Source organism: Crinia signifera, chromosome 1 (assembly GCF_055691185.1).
Source record: "Crinia signifera chromosome 1, ASM5569118v1, whole genome shotgun sequence".
In the NCBI taxonomy this organism is placed as follows: Eukaryota; Metazoa; Chordata; class Amphibia; order Anura; family Myobatrachidae; genus Crinia; species Crinia signifera.
The window spans coordinates 291,782,858-291,810,354 of record NC_139217.1 but is presented as its reverse complement, the minus strand read 5'-3'; the positions used below and the strand labels follow the sequence as shown (position 1 = coordinate 291,810,354).

General features: G+C 38.6%; 1 protein-coding gene across 8 annotated transcripts in view; it reads right to left on the bottom strand.

Annotated features, from left to right (window-relative positions):
- Positions 1-27,497, bottom strand: part of NFIB (nuclear factor I B) — a 370,296-nt gene that overhangs the window by 48,138 nt on the left and 294,661 nt on the right. For 6 of the 8 annotated variants that reach the window (XM_083185921.1, XM_083185919.1, XM_083185927.1 and 3 more), the window contains 3 exons: positions 15,450-15,539; positions 9,894-10,022; positions 6,185-6,363 (listed from right to left, as the gene is read on the bottom strand). In XM_083185921.1, coding sequence (XP_083042047.1) covers positions 6,185-6,363; positions 9,894-10,022; positions 15,450-15,539 — 398 coding nt within the window. The remainder of the gene's footprint in view (positions 1-6,184; positions 6,364-9,893; positions 10,023-15,449; positions 15,540-27,497) is intronic. The other 2 variants (XM_083185924.1, XM_083185926.1) reach the window with 1 other exon arrangement.

Genomic DNA, 27,497 nt, shown 5'->3' with positions numbered 1-27,497 from the left:
GTGGGGGTATGAAAAGGTCGGAGGACGCGTACCGCCGCCCCTCGCGGGCTTGCTGCGCTCGCCACGCTTCGGGTTCACGTTGATCGTGGGGTGGCGTTAAAAATTGTGGGGGCCATTTAAGACTTCAGAGGGACTATAAGGGCTCTGTGGCCCATTTAACATTGTTTCCTATGGAAAAATTGCGGTCATTGAGGCATTTAACACTAAAATCGCGTCCAATCACACTTTTAACATTGATCCCTATGGGAAAATCGCAGGCATCGCGTCGCACCCGCGATTTTTTACCCCCGATGACCGCGATGGACATCGTGGGCGCCGTTCTAGGTAAAGAGTACCGTCACTTGTAATGTACTAAACTTTATAAATCCTCACACTGGTACAGATGCACCAAGCTTCAAAAAGTAATAAAGTAGAGAGTGATAAACAATCAGCCAATCAGCTTCTGACTGTAATGCTCATTGCTACAGGCTGGGTTTGAAAAATCAAAGCTGGTAGCTGGTTGGTTGGCTGGTTGTTTATCACTCTCCACGTTATCACTTTTTGAAGCTTGGTGCATGTGGCCCATTGTGTTTTAAGTCAAATTCTAAAAATGTTTAATATTCTTAAGGGTGGATTAACCAGATGAAACAATAACAAAGTCTTTTATTGGTACAATGTGTCCACACTGAGATGTATGCTTCATATATTGTGCAACACAACTTAGCAGTGAGAAGCACAGAGGCTGCATGAGGCCTCACAGCTGCTGACAAATCCACACAGTGACGTACTTGTTATAACAAAGAGATAACTATTCTGCACATTTCATTTGAACTCCTAATAACATAATTTCTTTTAGGATAGTCAGGGAAGTTGTTGGACATACATTTAAAGGGGACATTTTCTTAGCCTTTTTTTTTTCTTTAATAAACATGTTGCTTTTTTAAAAATGTTGTAGAATACTGTTGAATTAAAAATAGCTTTAATGTAAGGAGTATGTGTGTGTTTAATGTTTCTAGATACTGTGCACAGAGGTCTCACTGGAACATTTATTAACTGAGCCACCAGGGAAACACCTACATTTGAAGGTAACTTTTATGGAGGTTCCTCCCCTCCCCCCTCCAATGGAAATATTGATAATCAGTCACAGCTGGCTAGCTGTACAGTGGGTTATGTCATTGTAAGGGTTATGGTATAGATGACAGATAATGTCTAGGTAGACAGTCACTAAGTCGACCACTAATGGTCGACAGTGACTAGGTCAACACTTAACCCCTTCCCGACATATGACGTACATTTACGTCATATGTCGGTTGAGGGGGAATCAAGCCAGCTCACGGAGTGAGCTGGCTTGAAAGAGAGCAGGTAATGGCTGTATATTACAGCCAGGTCCCTGCTCTCACGGCCACGAGCGGCGAGTTCGCCGATCGTGGCCGTTTAACCCTTTAAGCACCGCGGGCAAAGCGACCGCAGTGCTTAAATAGCTGATCGGAGGGGGGGCGCCCCCCTCCGGCGCCGATCGGGGCCCCCCGCAGCGAGATCGGAGGGTGCCGATCGGTTGCCATGGTAGCCAGGGGTCTAATGTAGACCCCTGTGCTGGCCGTGTCTGCATACCTATCACATCCTGCCTGAGGCAGGATGTAATAGGAAGTGCATAAAATCACTACGTTCAGCCATAGAGCTCTATGGCTGAACCTAGTACAGGCGATCGCGCCCCCTAGTGGTCAAGTACACTAGGGGGCCTTGTAGTAAAAGTAAAAAAAAAAAAAAAAAAAAAAATAAGTTTAAAAATAAAAAAAAATATTAAAAGTTCAAATCACCCCCCTTTCCCCATTTCACAAATAAAAATAAATAAAAAATAAAAAAAATAAACATATTTGGTATCGCCGCGTTCCTAAAAGTCCGATCTATTAAAATATAACATTAGTTATCCCGCACGGTTAAAGGCGTAAACGGAAAATAATTCCAAACGCCAAAACTACGTTTTTTGGTCGCATCGCGTACCCAAAAAAAAATAACTAAAAGAGATCAGAAAGTCGCCCATATCCCATAATTAAATTAATTAAAAAGTACACTTCAGCCCGCAAAAAATGAGCCCTCACCCAGGTCCGTAGGTGGAAAAATAAAAAAGTTATAAGCCGCAGAACATGGCGACGCAACGCAAATTAGAAAAACCGTAAAAGTTGCGATTTTTTTTTTTAGTGGTAAAACTATATAAGTTTGGTATCACCAGAATCGTAACGACCCATTGAATAAAGATAACCCATCATTTTAAACGAACTATGAACTCCAAAAAAACCGTAACCAGCGCAAAATTGTGGAATGGCGTTTTTTTTTTTTTTTTACCCCACATTGAATTATTTCCTGATTCCCCAGAATATTATACGGTATAGTAAATGGTACCATTACAAAGTACAACTTGTCCTGCAAAAAAAAAGCCCTCATGTGTCTATATAGCCGGAAAATTAAAAAAGTTACGCTTATTTGAACGCAAGGAGGAAAAAAAAAAAAAATTTGCATAAAAGGCAATGTCGGGAAGGGGTTAAAATGGTTGACATAATCTAGGTCTGCAGTAACAAAGGGTCAACACAAGGTAAAGGTTGCAGTGGGCATGGTCGACACTGAAATAGGTCAACACATGTTTTTCATATTTGTTAGATGTCGATGTTGACATGGACTCCATATAAGCCCCCTGGCATGCTTCGGGCACTATTATAATCTAAGTCAATGTCCACTTGGATGGTAAAGTATGAACCAAGTTGGTTTAAAAACAGAAACCATTAAAAACTTGTGTTGACTTTTTCAGTCGACCATGTTCACGTCATCATTTAGCTTGTGTTGACCTTCTGTCATTGTCGACCTAAGGTATGTTGACCATTCTAGTGTCATTGTCATCCTAGACATTGTTGACCCAGGGACTGGATACCATTGTATCCTGTCCATGCCGGAGAACAGTAGCAGTTCTACACAATCAAGATCCTGTAATTAGTATATTTGCTTATTTTCTGGCAGGTAGATGATGCACAGCCAAGTGGGAAGTTGTGGAGATGTAACAATGCCCAGCCCTTAGCTAGACAATGCCACAATTCCCCCAATCATAAAGCTAAGGGCAAGGCCATGGTGGTGCAAAAGCTGGCAATTCCCTGCAGAAGCCTATGGGCTTCTTAACGCAGCGCTGTGTGAGGGATCCGCACATGTGCAGATGGACTCCCGGATCTCAGACCCGGAAGTCCAGCACCGGCGCTGCATTGCAAGGGACAGCTCTTATCACAAGAGCTGTCCCTTGCGTTAATGATCGCATATGTTAGAGCATATGCAATCATTAAGAATACGGTGGCTGTCAAAGGGGAGCGATAGAGGGCTGCGGATGTTAGAACATCCCGCCCATAATGCTTAAACAACTTGTAGATCTACAGTTATTGTAGAACTAAGTGTACGAGCATAATGGGACTTGCAACATTAAAAATCCAGAGAGCATTATGTTAATCAGCTGGTCAACATGATGTTGATTAATATTATGCAGTATTAGTATAGGCTGGACAGAATATGAGAGCTTTTACAGTCGGGATTCCGATGTCGGTGTACTGACAGTCAGAATCCCGACTGTCGTAGCGTCATCTGGAGCACATATGGGCATCACGGGCATGGGCATCACGGATGGGGTAATGCTTAGCATTACTGGCTCACAGCACTGAGGTCATGGGTTCAATAACCACTATGGCCCTAACTGTGCGGAGTTTGTATATTCTCCCTGTGTTTGCTTGGGTTTACTCCGGGTACTCCAGTTTCCTCTCACAATCCAAAAATATACTGGTAGGTCAATTGGCTTCCAACAAAAATTAACCCTAGAATGTCTTTGTGCGTGTGTACATGTGGTAGGGAATATAGATTGTAAGCTCCACTGGGGCAGGGACTGATGTGAACATTCAACTATACTCTGTAAAGCGCTGCGTAATATGTATGTACAAGAAACTGTTAATAATAATATGATGTTGGCCAGGGGAACCACTATAAACTGAGTCTTTTCAAATATTCCCAGGAAATATTGATTAGATGCTAAATCTAAACTTTATTCTAACCCAAGTTTTATGTCTACCATTTTTCAAAGTGACCTTTTAGCTCTCTTTATCTGTCTGATGTGTTGAATGGATATTTATGTGTGCCCTGTGCTCCCTTAGTAGAAAAGTATTGACTTGCATTTCCAAATACCATGGACATTACAGCATAACTTCAGATTAACAGTAGTTCTATGGAAACATAATTCTGCAGATGATGAAACTGACTGAAGGTGACCTGTATTCTGTAATATATTTGACATAGCGAAAAATATGTTTAATTAATAAAAACACAGCAGAAACTAATTCTATAATGAAATGCACACTGCTGTATTGACCAATTAGGCTACCAACCTAAATATTAGTGTAATAGTCTGATTGTTGTGCTGTTGTTAACCTGTCTGATACTGTGTAAAGAAAATTTCTAAACAATTTAAATAAAATCTTTATGAAAACTTCATAAACCAGGATATAAATATAGTAGCCAAATATTACTATACAAAACAGATTAACTGCACTGACTGCAAATTGAAACTGTGCCCAATTACACACTTTTAAATACCAAAAATAATTGAAAACAAAAAGCCTTAAGGGAAAAATAAAAATCTGTGCCTACGTTTCAAAATAGAGACCATCTGTGGGGAGACAAGATACAGAGTAGTAGATGTATCAAACCGTAGAGAGAGATAAAGGGGAGAGAGAGATGAAGTACCAACAAACTAAGAGTTTATCTGTCATTTTGCAGGTTGTGTCAATGGGAGCTTACTAGTTGGAACTTTATCTCTCTCTCTCTCTCAAGCTTTGATCCATCGCCCCATGACAGAGATTTCACCAGTAGCAAATCAGAGCAGTGGACACAACTGAATATGGACAGTTATCTTATAAGTATGCTTAATAAATTGTCAGTTAGCAAATTGTTCATACAGTCAAAAAACTGTCAAAACAGTCAAAAAATATAATGAAAGATCCGTTTTAAACTGCCAGGCAGATTGTATGGGCCAAATGTAATAGGGTGTGAGAATCAGAAAGTAAGAGATTTTGGGGGCGTTTCCCATTTGTTTTTAAGACGGCAATCATTTACACGGCAAAACCAAGTTGATTTTGCAATGTAATTAATTCATTAATGGGAAAACTCTCCAAACATCTCTCACTTTCTGATTCTCACACTCTACTACATTTGACCCTATGTTTATGTTGTATTACCAATAGTACTACAACTAATCTTGATAGCGTAACTTATACAGAATATTAATTTATAATAACAGCCAGTCTTTCCATAACTTATGATTGGGTGATTGGCACAATTAAGAGAATGTTTACAAAAATTGCAAAATGAAACCTGAATTGCTATCATGTAAAGGAATAGTAGTAATACTAGACATACCTATATGGCACTGCATGCGTATCAAAAGCTTAAAGTATCTCATAAGATACTGTGACAAAGTCTTCATAAACTTTCGTCCACCATTATGAGGTTCAAGTATGCCGACCTCTTCTTAACAACGAGGCACGGCCTACCAAAGTCCATCTGATGGAATAGGTTACATTTTGGAAGCTTCATAAGACACTGTGGGGTTTATTTACTAAGATGGGAGTTCTATTAAAGATGGGATGTTGCTATGGGCAACCAATCAGAGTATACTGCTTATTTATTTTGCACCTTCTAGAAGATAATAGATAGAATCTGATTGGTTGCCCGTAGCAACATCCCACCTTCACTAGAACTCCCATCTTAGTAAATAAAACCCTGTGAATACAGCAGCATATGTGGATGCAGCAATATGGTGGTGTTCACATGGTAAACTGACCTTGGACATACATTGCTAAGAGGACGTTGGTGATTTCTGTAGTAAATTTAGTGGCAATACACACTGACACTTTCTGCATTCTTTATAGAGAAAAGGAGCATCATGTTCCCCCACACTTTTGGAAGTGAATGTATGTAGTGACCCTGTCTTCACCGGAGGGATCAATGATCTCTATTATTACAAATTATCAAGCTGTAATCTTCAAGCACCAATAGGCTTTAGCAGAAATCTCCTTTATGAGGAGGAATCATCAGCAATCACTGATCACAATACATGAGGTTACATAGAATGTATTTTTCCAAAGGCATAGTCAGTATCAAGTCAATACTGTCACATTTATATTACCTGGCTTGTTTGCGGGCTGGACGGGTCATAAGAAGGAACATAGTTCTTCAGGGCATCCTGAGGATTCAGGTGTGGAGGATATCGGATCGTTGGATGAGAAAAGTAGGAACTTGGGGCTGGAGGAAGGATAGCTTGGGTTGAAAATGGGAGAGGGGAGGGTGAAGTCCTGGTTGAGATGACTGCCAAAAAAAAAAAAAAAAGTTGGAGGTATATTAGTGTTTTATTTTTTGGCTGTGAGGCTGTGGGGTTCCAACCCATCAGAACTCGTGAAAACACTCCCCGCAAACACTTGTAGTTCATCTTCTAAGGCATTTATTTGATTATTTTCCCAGCTGTACTAGCAGCACACATGAAGCCCAAATACCAAACATCCCTTGAGAGCTAACAGCCCAACTTTCCCAGATCAGGCTGCTCAAAGTCTTGTTTAGTTTTCAGGAATTACACCATTCTCTGATTTAGCATTGCCTGAAATAAACGCATTATTCCCAGAAAGAAAACATATTTCACTGGTTAAGTATTTTCTCCAGAGCCTTTAAAGATAACAAGACCCACATTTTTGTGATCCTTAACATTACACTGGGAAATAAGTCATCATCAACTCCTAATGACTTTTGGCTCCCATGGACCACTACATACCTGCACGATTTATGGGATACTATTTGTTTGCAAAATGAACCATCACTTATCAAAACTGCATATAGCAATACTGTGAGGTACATTTACTAAAATGGGAGTTCTAGTGAAGATGGGATATTGCCCATAGCAACCAATCAGATTCTACTTATTTATTTAGCACCTTCTTGAAGATAATATATATAATCTAACTGGTTGCTATGGGCAACATCCCATCTTCAATAGAACTCCCATCGTAGTATATTTACCCCCCCCCCCCGTGATATTTGATTAAAAAACATATAAATATTGATATCAAAATGTTAAACAATGAACAAAAAACAAACAAACAATGAAAGCATATTTACAAAGAACAGCTTAGACAAACCCTTTGAGTGCCAAATATCAGCTAAAAATGCCAACGTCGCTAACATTTGTTATATAAATGCAAATAAAAAATGTTGTTTAAAAATATTTCATTAAATTATTTGGTTTGAGAACATTTTGGGAGAAATGAACAGGACTTGTTGCCAGATTGTGTTTTATGATAAAAGAGAAGCAATATATGGAAGTAAGAAACAAATTGTATTCTAATCAAACAAAACATTTGTCTCTGTTCCTTCTTAAGCATATAAGTTGATTTGTTTTGCCTGATAACGATGATTTCCATATTTCAGCTTCACAACAGTTTTTTATATAGTGTTATGTTAATGGTTTCAACTAAAGGGTTGATAATGTAAGTCTGTCAGTCAGCAGCAGGCTTAGCATCTGTGATACTCAGCTGAAAATAAGATCATTAAAGTTAAGCTTTGTCTGTGCTACGGTGCCAGAGCGTTCATCTTTGCCCTCAAAAACACATTAAAATTACGTCCCTTCTAATTGATCCATTCCATGCACAGTATCAATTTAGATCCTTATGAAAATGCATATTCTAGTACACCAACAAAAAAAAGACTGTTGTGGATCCTGTTACTTACATCAGTTTATTGTAGCATACTTCTATTTGTAGTAAACTAATACTGTGTGTGTTTAACCACATGCTTTTAGAGTCTAAATGGCCACATTTAATTATATCATTTAAATAACAATTATCGGTACCTGTATGCTATTTGGACATATTAGCGTTTAGGTCTTGAAGACAGGTTTAATAAACTATGTTGCACACAAGGGATTAGAACTCCACAATCATGTATGCATTAGGCATATTATTAATGTATATTTAAGGTCAGAAATAAATATCTGTCAACTAGATTGGCAGTAAATACGTTTCAGACTGCCCAATATTTCTCCAGTTGGATTGCATTAAATCATGGGGTTGCACCCCTTCTTCCATGTATATTATAATAATATGGAGAAGAATATAAATGTATAAAAAGAAAAAGTAAATGAGAGTCAGTTACTCATATGTAAGCCAGACATTAAAATGTAATTGAACAGATTGTAAAATGTTGCATGGTTATTCACGCCCCAATACTCCTCAGGTTAGCTTAACCGTTTGAGTGCCAAGTGAATTTGGCAAAGTAGGTGTGAAAATTGCAAAAGCAAACATTTTTATTGTCATAATAACCGAAAATGTTTACTTATATAGGAAATATATTGTGATATTTAATACGATGAGTGATTCAGAAAGTGAGAGATTTGGTAAGATATCTCCAGATTTTTTAAAGCGGCAATCATTTACACTGCAAAATCACACTGGTTTTGCAGTGTAAAGGATTACTGCTTTAAAAAAATGGGAAATTTCTTACCAAATCTCTAACTTTCTGAATCTATCATCCTATAATCCCCCATACTCTTTCTTACACAACATTATTTATTTGAATTTATATAACAAATGTGAGCCACGCTGGCATTTTTTGCCGATATTTAGCATATCTCTCACAGAGAGCTGACACTCATAATTTGCACATATCTTATAGCGATGTTGGCATTTTTAGAGGATATTTTGTACATCTCTCACAGAGATGTTGGTACTCAAAGGGTTAAGCACCAGTGGCAGGTTAGAGAGATAATCACTGAATGCAGGTGAATACCCCAAGTTACACATGAATGTGATATTCCTTGGTTAGCCAAAAATCTATCTTGGCTCACAGCCCTGAGAGGAAAATGAAGTTAACTTAATGAAGTAATCCGAGCATAGATATTCCCATACTCATTAAATAGAAACATATGTGCAACTTAATTTCACCCACTGTACCTGAAATAACTTTAGTTAATGTAAGTCATGCTGCTATGACCTCAGAAAGTGACAGGCACACAAATTAGCTTTCTCCTAATAATACGATTTGAGGCTACATTCCTACCACAAATGATGGACTTACATTAGCAATATATATATTTTTTTTTTACAATGTGATTACTGTGTATAATAGACTAAACATGCCCTTTGCCTCTATGGCAATCAGGAAAAAAGAATGAGCCATGTTTTGCTAATTTGATGTCAATGTTTTATTTAAATTTCATCTGCCAAATAAAAAAGGTTATAAAAAAAGTAACTTTTATTGGGAGCTAGAAATTCCTATACGCTGAAGACGATGGGGGAGAAGCTTGGGAAAATATAAAATGGAGAGAGATAAAGTGCCACCCAATTTTACAATCTGTGTTTAAAAAATGACAGAAGCTGATTAGATAGTACTTTATACTACCCAAACTAGTAATATACACAATTAGATGTAACCAATACCGCAGCGGCCATGAATATGGAAATATTAATGTACTGAATGCAAAAGAGTGTACACTATTTGGACCGTTTAGTCAGCACAGGGATAAAAACATCTCTGAGAAAAAGTTGTCACAATAAGTCAATGTCATCATTCATTGTGGATGTTAACGCATTTATGCATGACCTTGGTTTATTTTTCCAATGATCTTTGATTAATTTAAGCAGATATTATATTCTTCTAAAACACTTTTTTTTTTTTCATCACCGAAGTCTCCTTATTCTCTGTGAACGACATGGGTCTAGCCCAAATCATCAACTCTTGGCTCAAACAGCTCTATTTTAAGTCTTTTTGGATTGTGTATTAAGTATCATTTTGTATTACAATTTGGAGAGTATTGGAAAGCTAGATGATAGGACAGTATTTGTTGCACTTACCACTATGTCCCACTCCTGGAATCCCCGGATGATGATGCTGGGGAAAAGTGCTCAGTCTTGAAGAATCCTGTGGAGATGTTGGGCTAAACAATGGCTTTTCAGGCTTCTTCATTGTTGGGGAGGACATATCTGGTTAAAGTAATAGAACAGATTGTTAAGATTCAAACATCTGAAGGGAGCATCTCTAAATTTATAAGTTTTACTGAGCTTTTATCATTATGCTATTGATTAATTGTAGTACATTGGGGTGAGATCTAGCAAAGCTTGTAGAGAGATCGAGTGAGAGAGATAAAGTACACACTAATCCACTCCTGTTATTTTTCAGTTTCAATCTTAAAAATGTCATCAAACCTCCTTGCCACATTCTCCAATTATCCGCTGAAGGCTGCCGGTACTGCAGTCCTACTAGAATGCCATGAAGCTACAATGTGCCGGTATGTGTGAAACCCCGGAAAGTATATATTTGAAAGCACTAGGAAATGCCATCTTGCAGGATGTATCCCATTCAATATGTGATGCCCTGCATTTGGGAAATGACAAGTGCTGATTGGTTTATCTCTCTCAATGCTATTTCTCTCCAAACATTGATAAATCTCCCCCACAGTTTTATTATTCCTGAAAAAAAGGAGTCACTTTACATATTACCACAAACACATCCTTGACACAGTATCTAATACATGCCCACAGCTTTAGTTACCAGACCCCTAGGTGAAAGGCAGGTGAACAAGTACAAATGCCTGCCTTCTATATGAAAAAAACTAAGGGAATCTAACAATCTAAGGAAAATAACATTCCGTTCATATCAGGCAGTTGTATTGCTGGAATAATGTAATCTATCAGTTATAGATAGTTCAAATACTCTAGAACAGAGGTTCTCAAACTCGGTACTCAGGACCCCACACAGTTTACTTTTCCAGGTCAACCGGCAGGTGCACTCATTACTCACTGACACATTTTAAATGATCCACAGGTGGAGCTAATTATTTCACGTGTGATTCTGTGAGGAGACCTGCAAAACATGCACTGTGTGGGGTATAGAGGACCAAGTTTGAGAACCTGTTCTTTAGACTGCACCAAATAAGAGACAGGGCAAAAGAAACATATCACTATTTACATTTACGTTTACAAATGTCATTGCTTAGAAACATGAATCTTACAATGGGATTCATTTTTAATACCTAGGAAGCAATGGGCCCATTGGCTTGATTTAAACACATGTATATATTAAATATCTATAAGCATAGTCGAACTGAGCAACATTAAGTTCAAATTATTATTATGGCAGAGCCCACAAGTGACAGACAGCTTATAGAGAAAAAGCTGATAAAATAAAAGTACAACAGTACAGCTCAAGCCGAACATATGCATAATGACATAGAGACACAATCAGTGTTGTTACAAGGCCCTTAAATATACAAAGCCCTCAGCCAAGGATTGGAGCAGTAGAAACTTCCAACATAATGAGCTCTTTGTCCTTAGCACTGTTTGAATTCTCATCAGGTTTTGCATTCTGCAAAGTGCCCATCCAAATAGTCAGTTTTCATCAGCTGGTGTGTTGCTCAGGAAAGTCTGGGATATCACTTGGAACTCCCTTTAAATGCACAATTAGCTAAATTCCATTTCGGTCCTTACCCTAGTAATTTTAAATCAATGCTGAAACTAGGATATGTGTCACCCTAGTTGCTGTCCTGCTTAAATGCAATGTCTTTAGTCTTTCTTTATATTGCTTAAGAACAAAGATAGCAGAAGAAGGGAATGAAGGACAAACACTGTGACATTTCCTGCAGGAGACTGGAGAAATGGCTGTGGTTATAAAGAGCTAGATGTGCTGCTTCAGCATTACTGAAGCCATGATATTGCTACAATGCAAATTTATTAGTGTCACATTTTCAATACTGTCATCTCATGTATTTTAAACACACAACGAAGAGTGCATAGCAAATGCAACTGTCTAATACTTAATGAAGTTTGAAGGGGAGGTTTTAAAGAAAATATACTTTATTTCTAAAATGTAACCTTTGTCCCGGTGTTATTATATTTTCTATTAAGGAAGTGAGCATTTATTATTTCTTACATGACTTTGTTACTCTACAACTGGGGTATTTACCATGCGTTCCTCCAGCTACTGTGCAACAATGCAGCCTAGGATATTTAGTTCCACAACAGCTGGATGGCCACATGCAGGGGCATTTTAAGAGAGGAGAGGACCCATTTCCAGGGGCCATATCCAGTGCGCATGCGAAAATCACTAGGAAGTGGTGACAGCGGCCATTTTTCAAGTGATTTCTGTCTCCGGTGCAGAGATGCCGCCGCGGGACTCTGGAGGAGTAAATCTAATATATGGGCGCAGTGTGTGTGGTGCGGGCCCCCACGGACCCCGGGGCCTGTGTGCACCGCACATGTTAAACACCCCTGCTCTACTGGTTTTCATAATTAAACATATGTGGGGAGGTTAAACTTTACTTGTTCAGCCAGCATAAATAATTATCCAGAGACTCTCCTAGTGGCCGAAGTGATCATTGTATAAAATGGAAAATTGCTTATATGTTTGAGAGCCAAAATTCAGGTGTTCCTTTATGCTATACAAAACTCTTCTTTTATTTAAATAATGCTGAAGTGCAAAGTGCCTGTTACACCAACTGTGGGATAACTTCTTTAGTGTTTGCAGGCATATCCTTATATACAGCAGCATTGAAATACTAGAATAATCACTGATAAGAGGTTATCCAGTCTTGCAGTTTTGATAAAGAGATAAATTACGTATCAGAAGATGTTAGTTGTATTTCAGAAAATGATAACTACACCAGATCACAGTACAACATGCGTGCTTATCTGTGCATCTTTTTAGCTCCAACTCTGGCACTAGATGGCCCCAACAGAGCAATCCAAGTGTTGCACGTGCACAGCAACTAACATTACTGTAATGTTGTTCTGTTATTTTGATGGGCTAGTAATTAGTAGGGTACTATTTATAATTAATAATATTCAGACTCCATGCCAAAGTGTGTGTGTGTTTATATGTATGTACAAACACACACACATATATATATATATACATATATATATATATATATATATGTATGTATGTATGGATAATCTCTCTCGGCAGGTTACATTTGCCCTACCTGCTGTCCAGAATGTTTTTGGTCATTTTGAGAACAAATTTGTTCTACGATCAGGATTAAATTGTGCTTTGTGAAGACACTCGGTTGAAATAAGGTTGAGAGACCCAGCATTTCAACTCGGTTAGCGAGCAGAGTTGACCACGTGTTCAGTTTGAACAGGTAAGTCAGGACAATGCAACCTGGAATCCATTCACACAATAGGAAGCACCCACTTGGGACTTGTTGGCAGTGATGCCACCCAGAAATTGTTATGACAGCCTTACAATGCATCTGTGAAGAAAGTTACTGCTGCCCACCGCCCATGACAGTGGATAATGGATAAACAGTTGAAGAAAGACTGAAAGATTGACAACTACAGACAGTTGAAAAATGTTGCTTATCATATAAAACAAAAATATATTCTGGATTACATTTTTATACTCATACAGCAATACTTTCCATGCACATATAGTATGTTACAGATCAACCTGAAATTGCATTGCAGTTTGTAAACACAACATTTTTTCATTAAACACAAAAGCCTTCATAATTAGTAAATAAAGTATAAGATATGTATCTTAAGGGGTGTTCACACGTTGCCATTCCTTTTCTAGTCATTACCGAATCGTTCGGGATCAAATCGGGATTGAATCTCACAGTGCGGTGTACACATGCAATTTAAACTATATAGTACAGATCTGTACTATATAGTCTTGCCTGCACAGTCTATTTTTCTATTCGATTTTGATGCAGTGGCACCTCGCATTGGGATCGAATCAAAATAGAATGTGTTCGATTTAGATTCGACTTTGTTTATATAAGCTAAATTGAATAGTTTAATAGATGAAAAATCTAACCGTGTGTACGCCCTATAACAAAACCTCAAATATCGATTTCAAATGACAAGTTCCAAGAAAACCTGTACCCATAATTCCATTACTACGATGTTAGCTGTTTCTGTAAAAAGTCTAGCTGAAACGTTTTTAGTTTTGTGAGTGTGAGCACAGAGCTTTCTTTAGTACAGGTGAATCGCTAAATCGGCAATTGTGCAAACACTGAAAGTTTAGTCAAATATTTGCTTTAAGTGCTGTCAAGCTTCTGCTGGTTTGTATGTTATCTACTTTTGTTATAACATCCAGCTATCATTGTTGGTATAAATGGACAAGTGTACTAATGGCTTATATACATTGCTTCTGAATACTATATTGTGTCTTTCTTGAGTTGTCACAAGACTGTCAGTAACAGAATACCTTCATGAGATACAAGTGCTCCATTCTGCTGTTAACAGGCAACCACAAAAGACAGAAAATATAAAAGATCGAATTTCATTTCCAATCAGGAGGGAAAGATGTAGCAATTAACTCTTGTACAATGTAATGTGGCGCTACATGCTAGTTTTGAACAGTAGTATACTGTATAAGCACTTATTTTCGCAAGGCTTTAATTTTCGCAAATTTCGCAAGCCCGACATAATTGTGAAAATTTAAGCCTGGCTAAATATTTTTGAAAAAGTAGTTCTATTTAGGTAGTTTCTGGATTTTTTAACTTTCTGTTCTGTTCATATCAAATTTGCTAAATTTTCAGCTCGCAAAATCACCAACATTTTTATGTTCGCGAAAATTACAGCTCACGAAAAAAGTGCTTTTACAGTATGTTAATTGCTGAAATGTGTACTACATGTAAATTTAAATTAATGTTAAAATATTTTAATTAGTAAGTACACATATGTATATATATGAGTATGTTACATATCGGAAAGGGGTTTGAAAGTTGAATAATTAATGTGTAATTTATGAATGTTTTCATTGCTTGACAAAGCTACATTGATGATTTAATTACTTAATCATTCGTCCATTTCACATAAATAATTACTGGTATCAAAACCAATTATTTATATTTTATTAAATGCTTTAAATTTGCCTTAACAAATACTCAATTGAAGTCTCATACCCATTAATATTATATCTGCATTTTTAACACTACTTCAAACACATATTAAATGTAAATGTGTTTAATATACACTTTTACTAGCATTTACAGCTCAATCTATTGCCTCACAATTCCTTTGCACATGCTAACACAAAAAAAAAGGATTAAGTTGCATTCTGGAGAATGATCCAATGAATCCTGAAAGCAATTTATCAAAAGACACGGTAACACCAGTAGCAATAGTTTTTCTCTTGTCGAACCTGCTTAGTTGTATTTTACGACATTAAAAATGCATTTAGCAATATATGGGTATGCGCCTTAAAATATTTATATATATTTTTTGAGTATTTATCAATGTAAGAACACAGGTACATACATAGTCCCATATCATAGGTTCCTATTTTGCACATCTTCCTGACAACATAAACAAACAAAAAACATTTTTTTTTTGCATGTTCTTAGATTTTATTTTTCATGAACCCTCAACAGACTTTAAAGGAAATAGTATCCTCCCAACTCTCACCTTGCATTTTGATCTTAAGCCAACAACAGTCAGAAGCCTCGACATCCTCCATTTTCCACTGCTTGCTTCTGGTTGGCTGGCCTGTGTACTCTGTATGTGATGTCACAAAAAATGATTGGGGCTTAATGACTTTCTTCAAATGAAACTGTGCTGTAAGAAATGGTCAGCTGCTTCAAACACTCTGATTGGTCACCCCCTAATCATTTGAAAATAGCTGTTATATTGACTTCATATAGTCACACTAGAGCTTAAGATTCCAATGAGGCATTTTTGAATGCTGTGGTTGAACAGTTGTTACCACTGAATAACAAACAGGTTCATCATTATGGCTGTGATTTCCTTACACGCTGCCATTTTCTATGCTTCATTAATAACTACTGCAGGAAAGCCAGTACAAACACTTGTGAGTGGCACCAAGGAGCAGGAAAGAGGTCAGAGTGGTAATAAAGTATTGAGTCAAATAAATCTTTGGGTTACCCATAAAGAAGCTGAGTAGCTATTTTGTAAACAGAAGACAATTCCCACATTATATGTATTTCTGTCATTATGCATGGCCTGAATAAATTAGGGAGCTTCATTGTACATGTAGTTTTTGTCCTGAAGAAACAAATCTACAATTTTCATGTTCAAGCTTCAACTGTTGCAACTTATGTTTCATTTTATTAATACCCCTTACACACTGCACCTTGGACCCAGGTAATTGCCAGGTTGGTGACACGTTGACCAGGGATGCAGTGGTGTAGTGTGAAAGCACCAAAGCTTATAACCTGGGTCCACCAACCCAGCAATTTTACCCAGGTTATAAGAAAGGTTAAACCTGGGTCGACCTTCTGTATAATGGGTGACCCTGGATTAATAAGAAAGAGCCGCACCCAGGATTGAGATTCCGGGTCCGACCTGGCATTGCAATATGAAAGGGATATAATAAAGTGATGAATAGTTACAGCATATCCCTTTGGCTTTCATACCTTTGTTCATTTGAAGGCCAACTAAACAGAACACAAAACTGTCAAACTATATTAGCATAATAGCAATACACTTAACATAAATGTAAACAGACATTGCTCCTTGAAAAGTAATAATATTATAAGACATTTCCATATACTATTGTGAACCATCTTAACATATGCAACATTATAATACTTGACAAGGTGGAAGTTCCTAAAGGAATATAAATACTAGAACGACTATAAATACAATAACAAAAGTCCAAAAAATACCTATGTATACGCAGGGTTAAAATCATAGCATTATTGGAAAGCCAGTATAACATAAGCACCCACTATTGCTAATGCTTAACTAAATAACAAACCAGTACGTTACAAATTGTTGGGGCATAATACATCCCTGGTGCCAGGCTTGGCAATGCAAATTGCAACATACAGCTTGGGAAAGATACTATACAAATGGTATTCTAATCTGCCAACTCTACTTAGTAATGACATATTTAACTATGTCGTGATCTTTCTCTGTACTCATTACAAATTGTTGTCATTTATACTGTAGCTACAGTATGTTTTATGACTATCTTGGGGAAAACAATAAGTTTATCATGAGCAGGTAATATTTAATTGTGCCACATAAGGAGCTAATGAATCCTTTGGAACATTGCATGGCAAAGTCACAAGACTTCGACGGTGTGAGGCACATCCTTGGGATCTGGTGGGTCATCAATTTCCCAGCACCACATCAAAGTGATCAGGCTTATGTAAATAACAAAGTCGTCAAAAATGATCCCTCGGCAAGGAACCGTATCTGGAGAGGAGTCTAAAGAAAGCTGGTGTGAGGCTCTCTGTATGCACTGACAGCTTGCACAAATGGAGGACCAGATGCATATCTGTTTGACTCAGCCTGGGGCAACTCTGATGGACTCTGATGTGCTGCAGCGCTGCAGGGGGAAAAAGTGTGCGAGAACGTGTTTTACTGGAGCTCTTAATTAAACTGTTGTTCTCTTCCAAAAGGACCTTCGGAAACACTAATGAGACATGAGTTTGGGCAATTTCCTCATCAAAGCAATAAAGAAAAGGTCCTCTTCCCCTGCCTCCAGCCATCCCTGGTAACTCCCTTGATGAATATCACATGGTCAGCCAAGTGCCTCTAGCCACCTGTTAGGGGGACGTTGTGGCAGACAACTAGTGATCTGGGGGCAAGTTCAAACATCCACAGCAACACCTGCTCACTGCAGACACCTGCTTGGCTTCCTGCAAGCTGAGAACCATATGCTCACTTTTCTAATGGTTACTGAGGCTACAGTTCTAAAAAGGATTCCAGCACACAAATCCCAGAACAGCTAAAAAAAAAAGGGTGCATTTACATGTAATAGCATAAACTGGCACTGCAGTCAGAGGGCTTGGCTGTGTCACAGAGTCCAGATTTGGGATGTTTGTTTTATATTTTAGGCTGTCATTAGGGGCTTACCAGATTTAGACATGAGATTCCAGATCTAGAGATCACAGTACCAAATGCCATATAACAGATTTCACAATGGTAAAAACTACAAGTTTCTGTGGGATTAAAACGATTACATTTAAAGAATATTTTTTTTTTTTTGTTAACCGGAAGAGGTAAACTAGTGTAAAGGTAGAATTATATTAATCATGGAAGGTAAAGCAGGATTTCATAACTTTTATTTCCAATAGAACAGAGTCTGTTTATTTGAAACAGTATACAATAAATGACACACACACTGTCATATGTACTGGAGAGAGGGTACAAAAGATAACGAGGTTGAATTGTGCTATCTAAAGACACAATTAAAATAGTTATTCGTCCATATGACAAGGCATATGGACCTGATCCTGTAACAGTCGTTGAATGATGTAATTTCAACCATGAGTAATTAACTGGCAACACGGAAGAAAAAAAACATTTAGATATACTGTAGAGCCAGATACACTTGCTTAATTCTCCCCTTTCAGAGACATGTACATTTTGCAAGGACAATCAGGTAAAAAAGTTTCCATCAACCAATTAACAGCTGAAAATGAAAGCAATGAGATGAAGGCTGCTGTACATCTAAGAAATCATTCAGTAACGTTAACCTGTATGTTTCAGTCCATAAAAAAGGATTTACTTTATCTTTAGATTCTTTAATATTTTTCTAATCATCTAAACTTCTAAAAGAAAGTTTATACTTCAAAAATGTATTCTACTACATAATTTGGGTTTAGTATATTATATCAACTTTCACCATGTCGACATTTATAGTGTTGACATGAAAATGTCGACATGGAAAAGTACTGTCAACAGAGAATATACCAGTATTATGTTGACACCGATTAAGTGCGGATTGTCAGCAATGTATATTTCACATAAATGTAATCCTAAAACTTATGCCTAACCATAATGTGAACATTTTTACGTTCTGTTGACAATTTCACTATGTTGACATCACAACATAGTGATTGCTGACTAAATCTAGGTTATGTGGCGACCCAGTGATGCGATTTAATGATATATCACAATTACGCACACACTACAGTATCTGCTGTATGAGAATGCAATATATTGTTACGTGCGTAATGTAAACTACACAGCATCATTCGTGGCATTGTCCCAACCGATGCTACTGGCTAGTTCATCAGTGGATTGGGATACACATTATACCATGGTCATTGTGATCCATCATGGTTGACAAAATTGGTCAATATGTTGCTTAGTGGGCCTGATTTCAACTTGTAGGAAATTGCACAGCCACACAGAAGCGGTTGTGCAATTTCATACAAATAGAAAGCAAATAGAGCAAAAGGGAAATATGTAGGAGATAGACACCTTCTGCATACATCTGAGATCCGAGTGCTGCATCTGAGGACACAGCAGCAGACCAATATTCTGACAACCAGTACAGACCCTGGGCCCGGCATGACTACAAAATGGGGGTGACACGGTGCCAGTAGTAAGCACTCCAATGCATGTCAATCATGCTGTGTAACTTCACATTACAGGTTGTTTATTGGTGTCCTTTCCTTGGGACATTCGCTATAAAGAAGTAAACTAAGACTCACATATAACAGGACCCTAGGAGGATCCAGGTTACTGCCTTGTTAGATCCTCTCAGTAGCAGGAGAGATCTGATAATGTAGTTGTAAAGCTTTGAATTAAAGACACTTGGTCATCTCTCCTGATATTGAGAGAGCTGAGCAACACCAAAGGTAGATTGCAAAATAGCAAAAAGTGGATTACTACTGCGGGAGCCCCATCAAAGCATTGATAGGGGGGGGGGGGGGGGGCTGAAGCTGAAATACTCTTTAATGTGAAGCATCCTTAAAGTTATTTCAGCTATATTTGCTCTAATGCGAATGGTCTGATGGGACATGGGGATGAGGAGAGGAGCTTTAAAGATTAGAACGGCCCAGTTCTAACCCCCTACATTTCCTTTTCGGGGCATTTAAAAAGTTGGCTACTATGGTCATGACTATACCCAAAGAAAGAGACACTACATCCCATTACAAAAGTTGCAATATAGGCTGCAAACACCCATTATATTGTTCACACCCCACTCACCCCAAAATACCCCTCAGACTTCCTATACTGCTTGCAAAACACTACATGCCCTTACAAATGCCATTTACCTTAAAACACTGTAATAGCTATTGCTTAAAGACCCCCAGGAGACCAGACTATACAGAAAATGCTCTTCAAATTACCTACAATTAGTTGAATAACTATAGAGTTTTATTGAAGTCCACAGGAGTCATGAAACTATTTCCTACAGAAGAAACACATAGACAGAAAGATATATAGCATAACCTTCCTCATCAGGTGCCTGGTTCTTAGCGTGGCATGCCTGCATTGGGAAAAGATGGGCTTGTGATGTGGAGAAGTTTACAGTATGTGGCTGGCTGTTTCAGGCAAATTATAAATTACATTTCTACTGTATAACCAATTGAGCATCACACATGGCTCCAGGGTCACAGGTAAACTGCTACAGGGTACAAAAAAGAGAATAAAAGCTGGATCCACTGGGGCATAAAGCAAAGAAGAGGACCAGCAATGCACAAAGCTGGGAAGAGTTGAGTAGACATCTGGCTTGTTAAAGATGCAACTGTATGTCTGTACCTTACTAAGCCTTGTATACATTTCCCCTTTATCAAGTGTCGTTCTATTCACATGCATGCATTCATAGCAAAATATTCAATTTCCACTGAATTTCTTTATAAAGACACTGCCATCTAACTCCTAGGACATATGTGCCTTATTGTATATATTTAACTTGGAAAAAAAACATATAAAGTACTCTAAAAGTGGAAGGGGAAAATTACAATGACAAAAGAAATGAATAATTTCAAAGAACTTCCATATGTCTCCAATAATAAATGATGCTATAGCATATGAAATGGTGCTATTGTTGGTAATAATTTGATTTTCCTCAATGACTCATGAGTTCATCTTCAGGCCAAAATGTTCTCAACGTTTACAATGTATATGATGATTTCCATTTTGGCAGAGTGTTCCACTGCTCTGCATTGCAGGTGCAGATAGGCCCTGAAGAACTGAGAACAGACTTTCTGACCTTGTCTCTGCAGTGTGAGCCTTGGAGTAGTAGTGATGATGCTTACTTTATTTCTTCAGCTCATTGATACTGCATTTAGCTATAACTGACACGAGATGTGCAACATGTATCCGGAACATAGAATGAGACATCTGCTTAAAGTAGTGAGAGTAAATGTTTAATTAATATGTACTGGCCAGGTATCTTCGGTCAATGGATTATTCAATATTATAACCAATGCATATAAAAAGTTTCATATAATAACTTGCCAATTAGGGTTGACCAAAAGCTTTAGGGCAAAAGCAACTTTTTTCCCCTCTTCTGTATACAGCCTTTGCTCATTTTTAGTTAGCCTCTATAGTGGATTTGAGGGGAGAATTCAGCATGCTATACATAGAAAGTAACACAATGCACAGAAAGGGAATGCATTAATGTTGTGCTCTCATAACAGAAACATAAATGTGGGGGGAGTTACCAGAGTTTGAACATGGACTGATCAGAGTCAGGGAACTGGGAGAAAGAGATGATTGGTTATAGTTTTAATGTAATACAACAGGAAGTCTTTGAATTGAAGGGAAAGTATACTGTACAGGAAATTGTACTGCAATGTTCTGCAGGTTTATTGGTTCACATTATAATGATCTTTACTGTACCCTTAAAGCAGGGTTGGGGAACCTTTTTTGTGCCAAGGGCCGTTTGTATGGGGAAAACTTCCTTCGGGGGCCATATATAAAAATTTCTCTTACAAATTGTCCTGCTGCAGCCGTCCCACGCTCCGGCGGCTGCCGCTGAATAGGACGGACAATCTCCAGCTGCTGTTGATTAAGAGGAATCTCGCGAGAACTACCCACCTCTAGCGAGAATTCCCCTGTTCTTGACTCCCAGCAAAGCCGCCGGGCGGGCCACTCAGACCGGCTATGGGTGCCGCATATGGCCCCCAGGCCTGAGGTTCCCCACCCCTGCCTTAAACAGTATGTTTTTCCAATAAATTAATAAAATAAAAAAATAATTACTATACATATTTGTGCATAACTTTGCAGCTCATTAGCTCATTTCCAGCCATACTTTAGACCAGTAGTTCTCACATATGGACCTCAAGGCACCCTAACCATTCAGGTTATCCTTATATCCATGCTTAAGGACAGATGACTTAAACAGAACCTCAATCAGTTTAATTAAATTATCTGTACATAGGCATGGATAGCCTTACAACCTGTGAGGTAGGGAGCCTTAAACACCAAGAGAGGGAAAACCTGTGCTAGACTTTAAATTGCTCAAAATCTTCTTATAGTCATTTCATTTTAAATGTTAATTATATCAATAACCTTTTTGACTTCAAGAAATTTATATGCTAGTTTATCATCTTTACACTATAGGTATCAGACCGTCGGCAAGTAATCCGACACCCTTTCATGGATGCTGAAAACTGTAGTGCACAACCAGCTCGATTGCTATTAGTAGCCTGAGCCTACATTAGACAATAAGTGATATGAGCACTGAATGAGTTAATCTAATATTAAATTAATTAAATGTCTATTTTTTTCTAAGTTATTCTCTGACCATTTAAGATGATGTTTTTCTTTTAGAAATGTGATGTTTCAACCAAAGAGATGAGTGAGTTGAATTGTAAGCATCACAAGGCTAAAGGTGACCATTCCCTAAAGACATGCATAGTCTAAAAATGTATCACAAGAGATTTACAAGAAATTATTAGAATTTTAAAAATAAACAAAAGCACATTGGGAACCAAAAAGATGATGTCGTCAAACACAATAACAGTAATGGAGCTTATTTTCTTTGGTATATCACATATACTTTAGTCAATTATTTGAACAGGCTACCTTAAAATTTAATAGTCTCAACTATGGTCACCTTGGTCCCAACAGTCAAACCATTGGGATTGCGGTGATAATACTGTAGAGCTAATAGGGGAATAGGTGCACAACTAATCATCTTAAGATGTTAAGTTGCACACTACTGTTCTATCTATACACAAGTGTTTAAAATAGGAAAGTTTGCAGTGAGGTCCAACTACTGGCAGTAAATATACCTACATAAGATGTGCATCTCACTTATGTTTTTACAAGCGTTACTAAGCACTAACACAATACCAGTAGGTGGCTGACCTTACTTGTACTGTATTTCAGAATTGTATAATAAAACACAGGAACATTATAATAGAATTAAATCCTAAAGGACCCCCATATTAATTTTAGAAAATAAAAAAGGTAATGCATTTAATTACATAACTGGGTGCAAGGGAAATCTTTTATTTTAAGAAGGTTAAGCAGTTTCATTTACAACACCCAGTATATTAAAAAAGCAAGGGGGATAAATTAATATCTATATTAGGCAAGTCTCCTAGCATACTCTAGTTACTAATTAAATATTAGCCTAGGTAAAACTCAATAGGCCTCAGAGGATTAGCTCTTGCCTTGATGGCTTATTAGTGTTCAAAATTCAAATCAATTTGTCTATGAAGGAGACAAGGATAGGGGAGGGAGAGAGAGAGAGAGAGAGAGAGGGTGATGGAAGAGGGAGTGAGGCAGAAAGCAGAATAGACCAAGGTTAGTAATGAAATGTAATCTTAACCCAGCAGCGTATACAGGTTACTTTATTTATTAACACATTCTTAAAGTTGACAACTGAAAGACCATATAAAAGCTAAAAGTACCTATTCATCTATTCTATTTTTTTTTTTTTTCAAACTATTTGATAAAATATCTCCTGGGGGTTGTTTCTGTAACTAACTTTGTATATATCATCCATAAGCAGGTAGCATGATCATGCTAATAGCTTTAAAAGTCAATTACAATTGATCTGTAAATGCAATGAAGTTAAAGTACCTTTAGGCTTTAAAGATTTGGCAGATTTCTATCTAATTAGGGAAAATGCAGTACATTTAAATTTAAGAGAAAGGAAATCTGCAAAATTCCTAGAGCCTATTTAACTCCTTCAGGGATGCGGCAAATTTAAAGGTTAATTATAAAATTGAGGAATAAAAACTATGTAGGGAAGTGACCACATCATAGTTCATGAGTTGAATGTCTAAGATCCTCCTCCGCCTGCCTGTTCTCTTTATTAATGGTGCCACCTATGTATTTTTTTTTTGGGTGCCCCAACTGGATTACTCTGCAAAGGCTCTCGGGAAGCTCTACATAATTTACCTTTTCTATTTTGCCTTTATAAGGCTTGATTCAGCAATGTACACAACACCAATTTGAAGTCTCACAGTATATGCAGAGAAGGATTTTCCACAAGGTAACCTATGCCCCAGCAGGTCCCAAGGGGCCCAACAAAGGTATCGTGGTTATCCAGAACTTTCCCAGAGGAGTATTGCGTGACTAGTGCATGGCGTCATTACATCACGCTGACCTATTCCCCCTTCCTAAAGTTCCTTTGATGTTCTTTGGGCAGTCAGATTACTTTAAACGTGACACGGGTATTAAGCCTAATTCCAAAACTCAAAGCCTGATTCAGAGTTGTACGCAATGCTAAGGTTTACGCACCTGAGCATTTATCAATAGACACTTGCCAAGGTATTCTAGCGATGCCGCCTGCAATTAGCAGCAAAAAAATATAGGGCTATGGATCGTTTTAGGGAGGAGAGCCCCAAACCATTATCTTGCCTAGGATCCCATGAGGTCCAAATCCACCTCTGGGTGCATGTGCCAATGAGGTCTTGCAACAGCAGTTGCAGAGACTACTTACTTGCAAAGTGATTGTCAGCAGCACATGAGTGTGACAATTCATACGCAGGCATGACGCCTATTTTACGGGCGTGTTTCAGACTGCAACTGGAACAATTCTGGAGTAACTATATTAGGGTATGTTATTGTGATGGAGTGACTTTGCTTTGGAAAGTGTGAAACAAGTCCCACCAGGTAACCAACATGCTGCAGGCTGTGTAGACTCCAACAGAGTATGTCCTGGCTGGGTTGGCCTATCATGGCAGTGTGGCTGAAAAGCTGTAACTGGGAGGCAGTGGGGTGCTGACATGTAGGCTAAGGTTAGGTAAAGCGTGTTGAGGACATGTTGATTTTGAAACCAAGCACATGGAAGCATAGATGCATGCAAACTGACATATGATTGAAAATACGCAATAAGGCCCTAATTTAGCTTGAATCACGGAGTGGAGAAAAAGCACTTGCTGTGATTAAATAGTTGCTGCCCAGAAAGAAAGAAAAAATGCCCATTGCAGAAACTGCGTTCGCATCGTAAGGCGTGATGCATTCACAGAACTATTTGCCAAAACCGGACTTTAAAGAGTACTTCCATCTGACCACTCAAAGGCATCCACATTTCTGTTAAACCAACAGGCTTGTAGTGGTAATCGCTGACTTCAAAAACCCACCCGAAAACCACCTTGGCATGCCTGCCTTTGGACAAACACACCCACAAAATGCCATGTTACCTCCCCTAAATGCTGGCTTCCTGTCAATCAAAATGTAATTGCATTATTTTGCTAAATAAATCGCACATTGTGTGCACACATGCACAATGCGAATGCTGTGCATGGGCAGTCATTCGTTTATTGACTGGATTACACTTTCTTAGATCAGCGATGCATCCTCAATTAGGCCCTTAGGGGTAGATGTATGAAGCAGTAATAAATGAGAAGTGATAAAGTGCCTGGTACTTTATCACTGGCCAATCAGCTCCTAACTGTCCCTTTTTAAACCCAGCCTGTAACGCACCAGTCAGGAGCTAATTGGGCAGTGATAAAGTACCAGACACTTCTTCATACATCTACCCCCAGTTACATGTTGCTTAAGAAGTGTAATTGTGTCCGACTTGTGTGCTACCCTGAATTAGGCCCTGCATGCATTACATAACAATCTGATTACTGCTCAGCCTTGTGCAGAAGAATATGTATGTTTTATCAGCACAAGAATTCAGTGAAGACTGAATACAGAAATAAAGCATATTTATTATAGCGAGCTCCTTTACAGGGGCCTTAAATCTTTGTCATTGAAAAAATCAATGCAATTAAAGAAAGAAGAAAATGAGCAGTTAACAGAATATATGTTCGACAGGACAGTCTCTAAAGATGCTATGATTAGATGGGATGTCGGTTTCTCTACCATAGGAGTTTAGCCTGCTGTATGCACTCTCTCACCCAAACAGAGTTTAACAGTGCTTGCGTCATGTTGTGTTATCCATATATTGTATGCCTAGATTTCTAAAATGTGTTCAGGTGGAATATTCTGCACTACGATGTAAACCCGCCTTTAGTTTCTGTACTGTAGTATGCCTCCTGGCCGCTACGTCCCGGCGCAGATGGCGCCATTGCGTTCATTTGCACATGGGTAGAGGAGTGAAGAGTGTGATTTGGAAGCATGGATTATGTAGTAAAATGACTGTGAATAGGAAGTGACTGGGACAAAGACACTGGTGAGGTACAGGACTGTGTCATTTGCAATACGCTGAATCCTACTATCCTATTAATGTGTGTTGTGTGTGTTTAAATACAGTGACATTTTGTGTATTTTAGCCATTATATGCCTATGACTGCAGATTAATTATGTGACCCATGTTGAAGTACTATCACAAAATGGCCAAGGTAATACTTAGGATTTCCTATAGGCAAGCCAGATGGCTAAATCTATCAGTTTATGTACATTAGCACATTTACAAATTCCAAATGGCATTTTTCCATGGATTTAATCTATTCCAGTCTATTGGCTACATGTTTGCAATATTCTTACCACTCAAGTAATTACTTCTTGCACATGTGCAGCAGAAGTTCAGTTGGGTCCAAACCCAAAAGTAAAGTGGACACTTTGGCCCTTATTCTGCATCGTGCGGTACGGCCCGCGTGCGGCCGTACCGCCGATGTTTTCAGTCTGCACATGCGCAGAGGTCAATCTGCGCATGTGCAGCCCAATTCGCCGCAGACGTAGTTCGTCCGCCGCAAAGGGGGCGTATAGGGGCGTGAGGGGCTTCATACCCTCATTTCCCTATGCATACGCCCCGCGTTTCATGGGCGTTTCCATGCAAACGCGGGGCGTATGCATGCTAATGAGGGTATGACGCCAGTGATGGGGGCGGAAAGCTGACGTCGCCGGATGTCAGTTCTCCGGCCCCATACAAGCTATCACACGGACGATTGTCCGTGTGGTCTCAGCTTGCGGGACCTGGTGGGGCGTGCGGCCCTGCCTTCGATGGTCGACGACCATCGAATGCAGGGGGCAGCTCCCACCATGGTGGAGGCGTACGCCCCACCATTTTCTTGCGGATCGCCAGCCGTCCGTGTACGGACGGCCGTGGCGATCCGTATCGTGGGCGGGGATTGGTTTGTGCGGCCGGAGCCCCGTGTGCGGCTCTGGCCGCACCAACCAGAATAAGGGCCTATACTTTGTAGCCTATGCTGGGATGTCCTGATATGCCTGCAAAAATAATAACTCCCAAAAAATACAATCCAAATCTAAACTAAGGACTGTTCATTATTTCTTCTCTTTTTTCAATAAAATAACAAATATACCATTCGATGTAATCCATTTTAGAATTGAGCAAATTCTAGCTGTGGACAATATTATGTTAAAAAAACTGAGGCC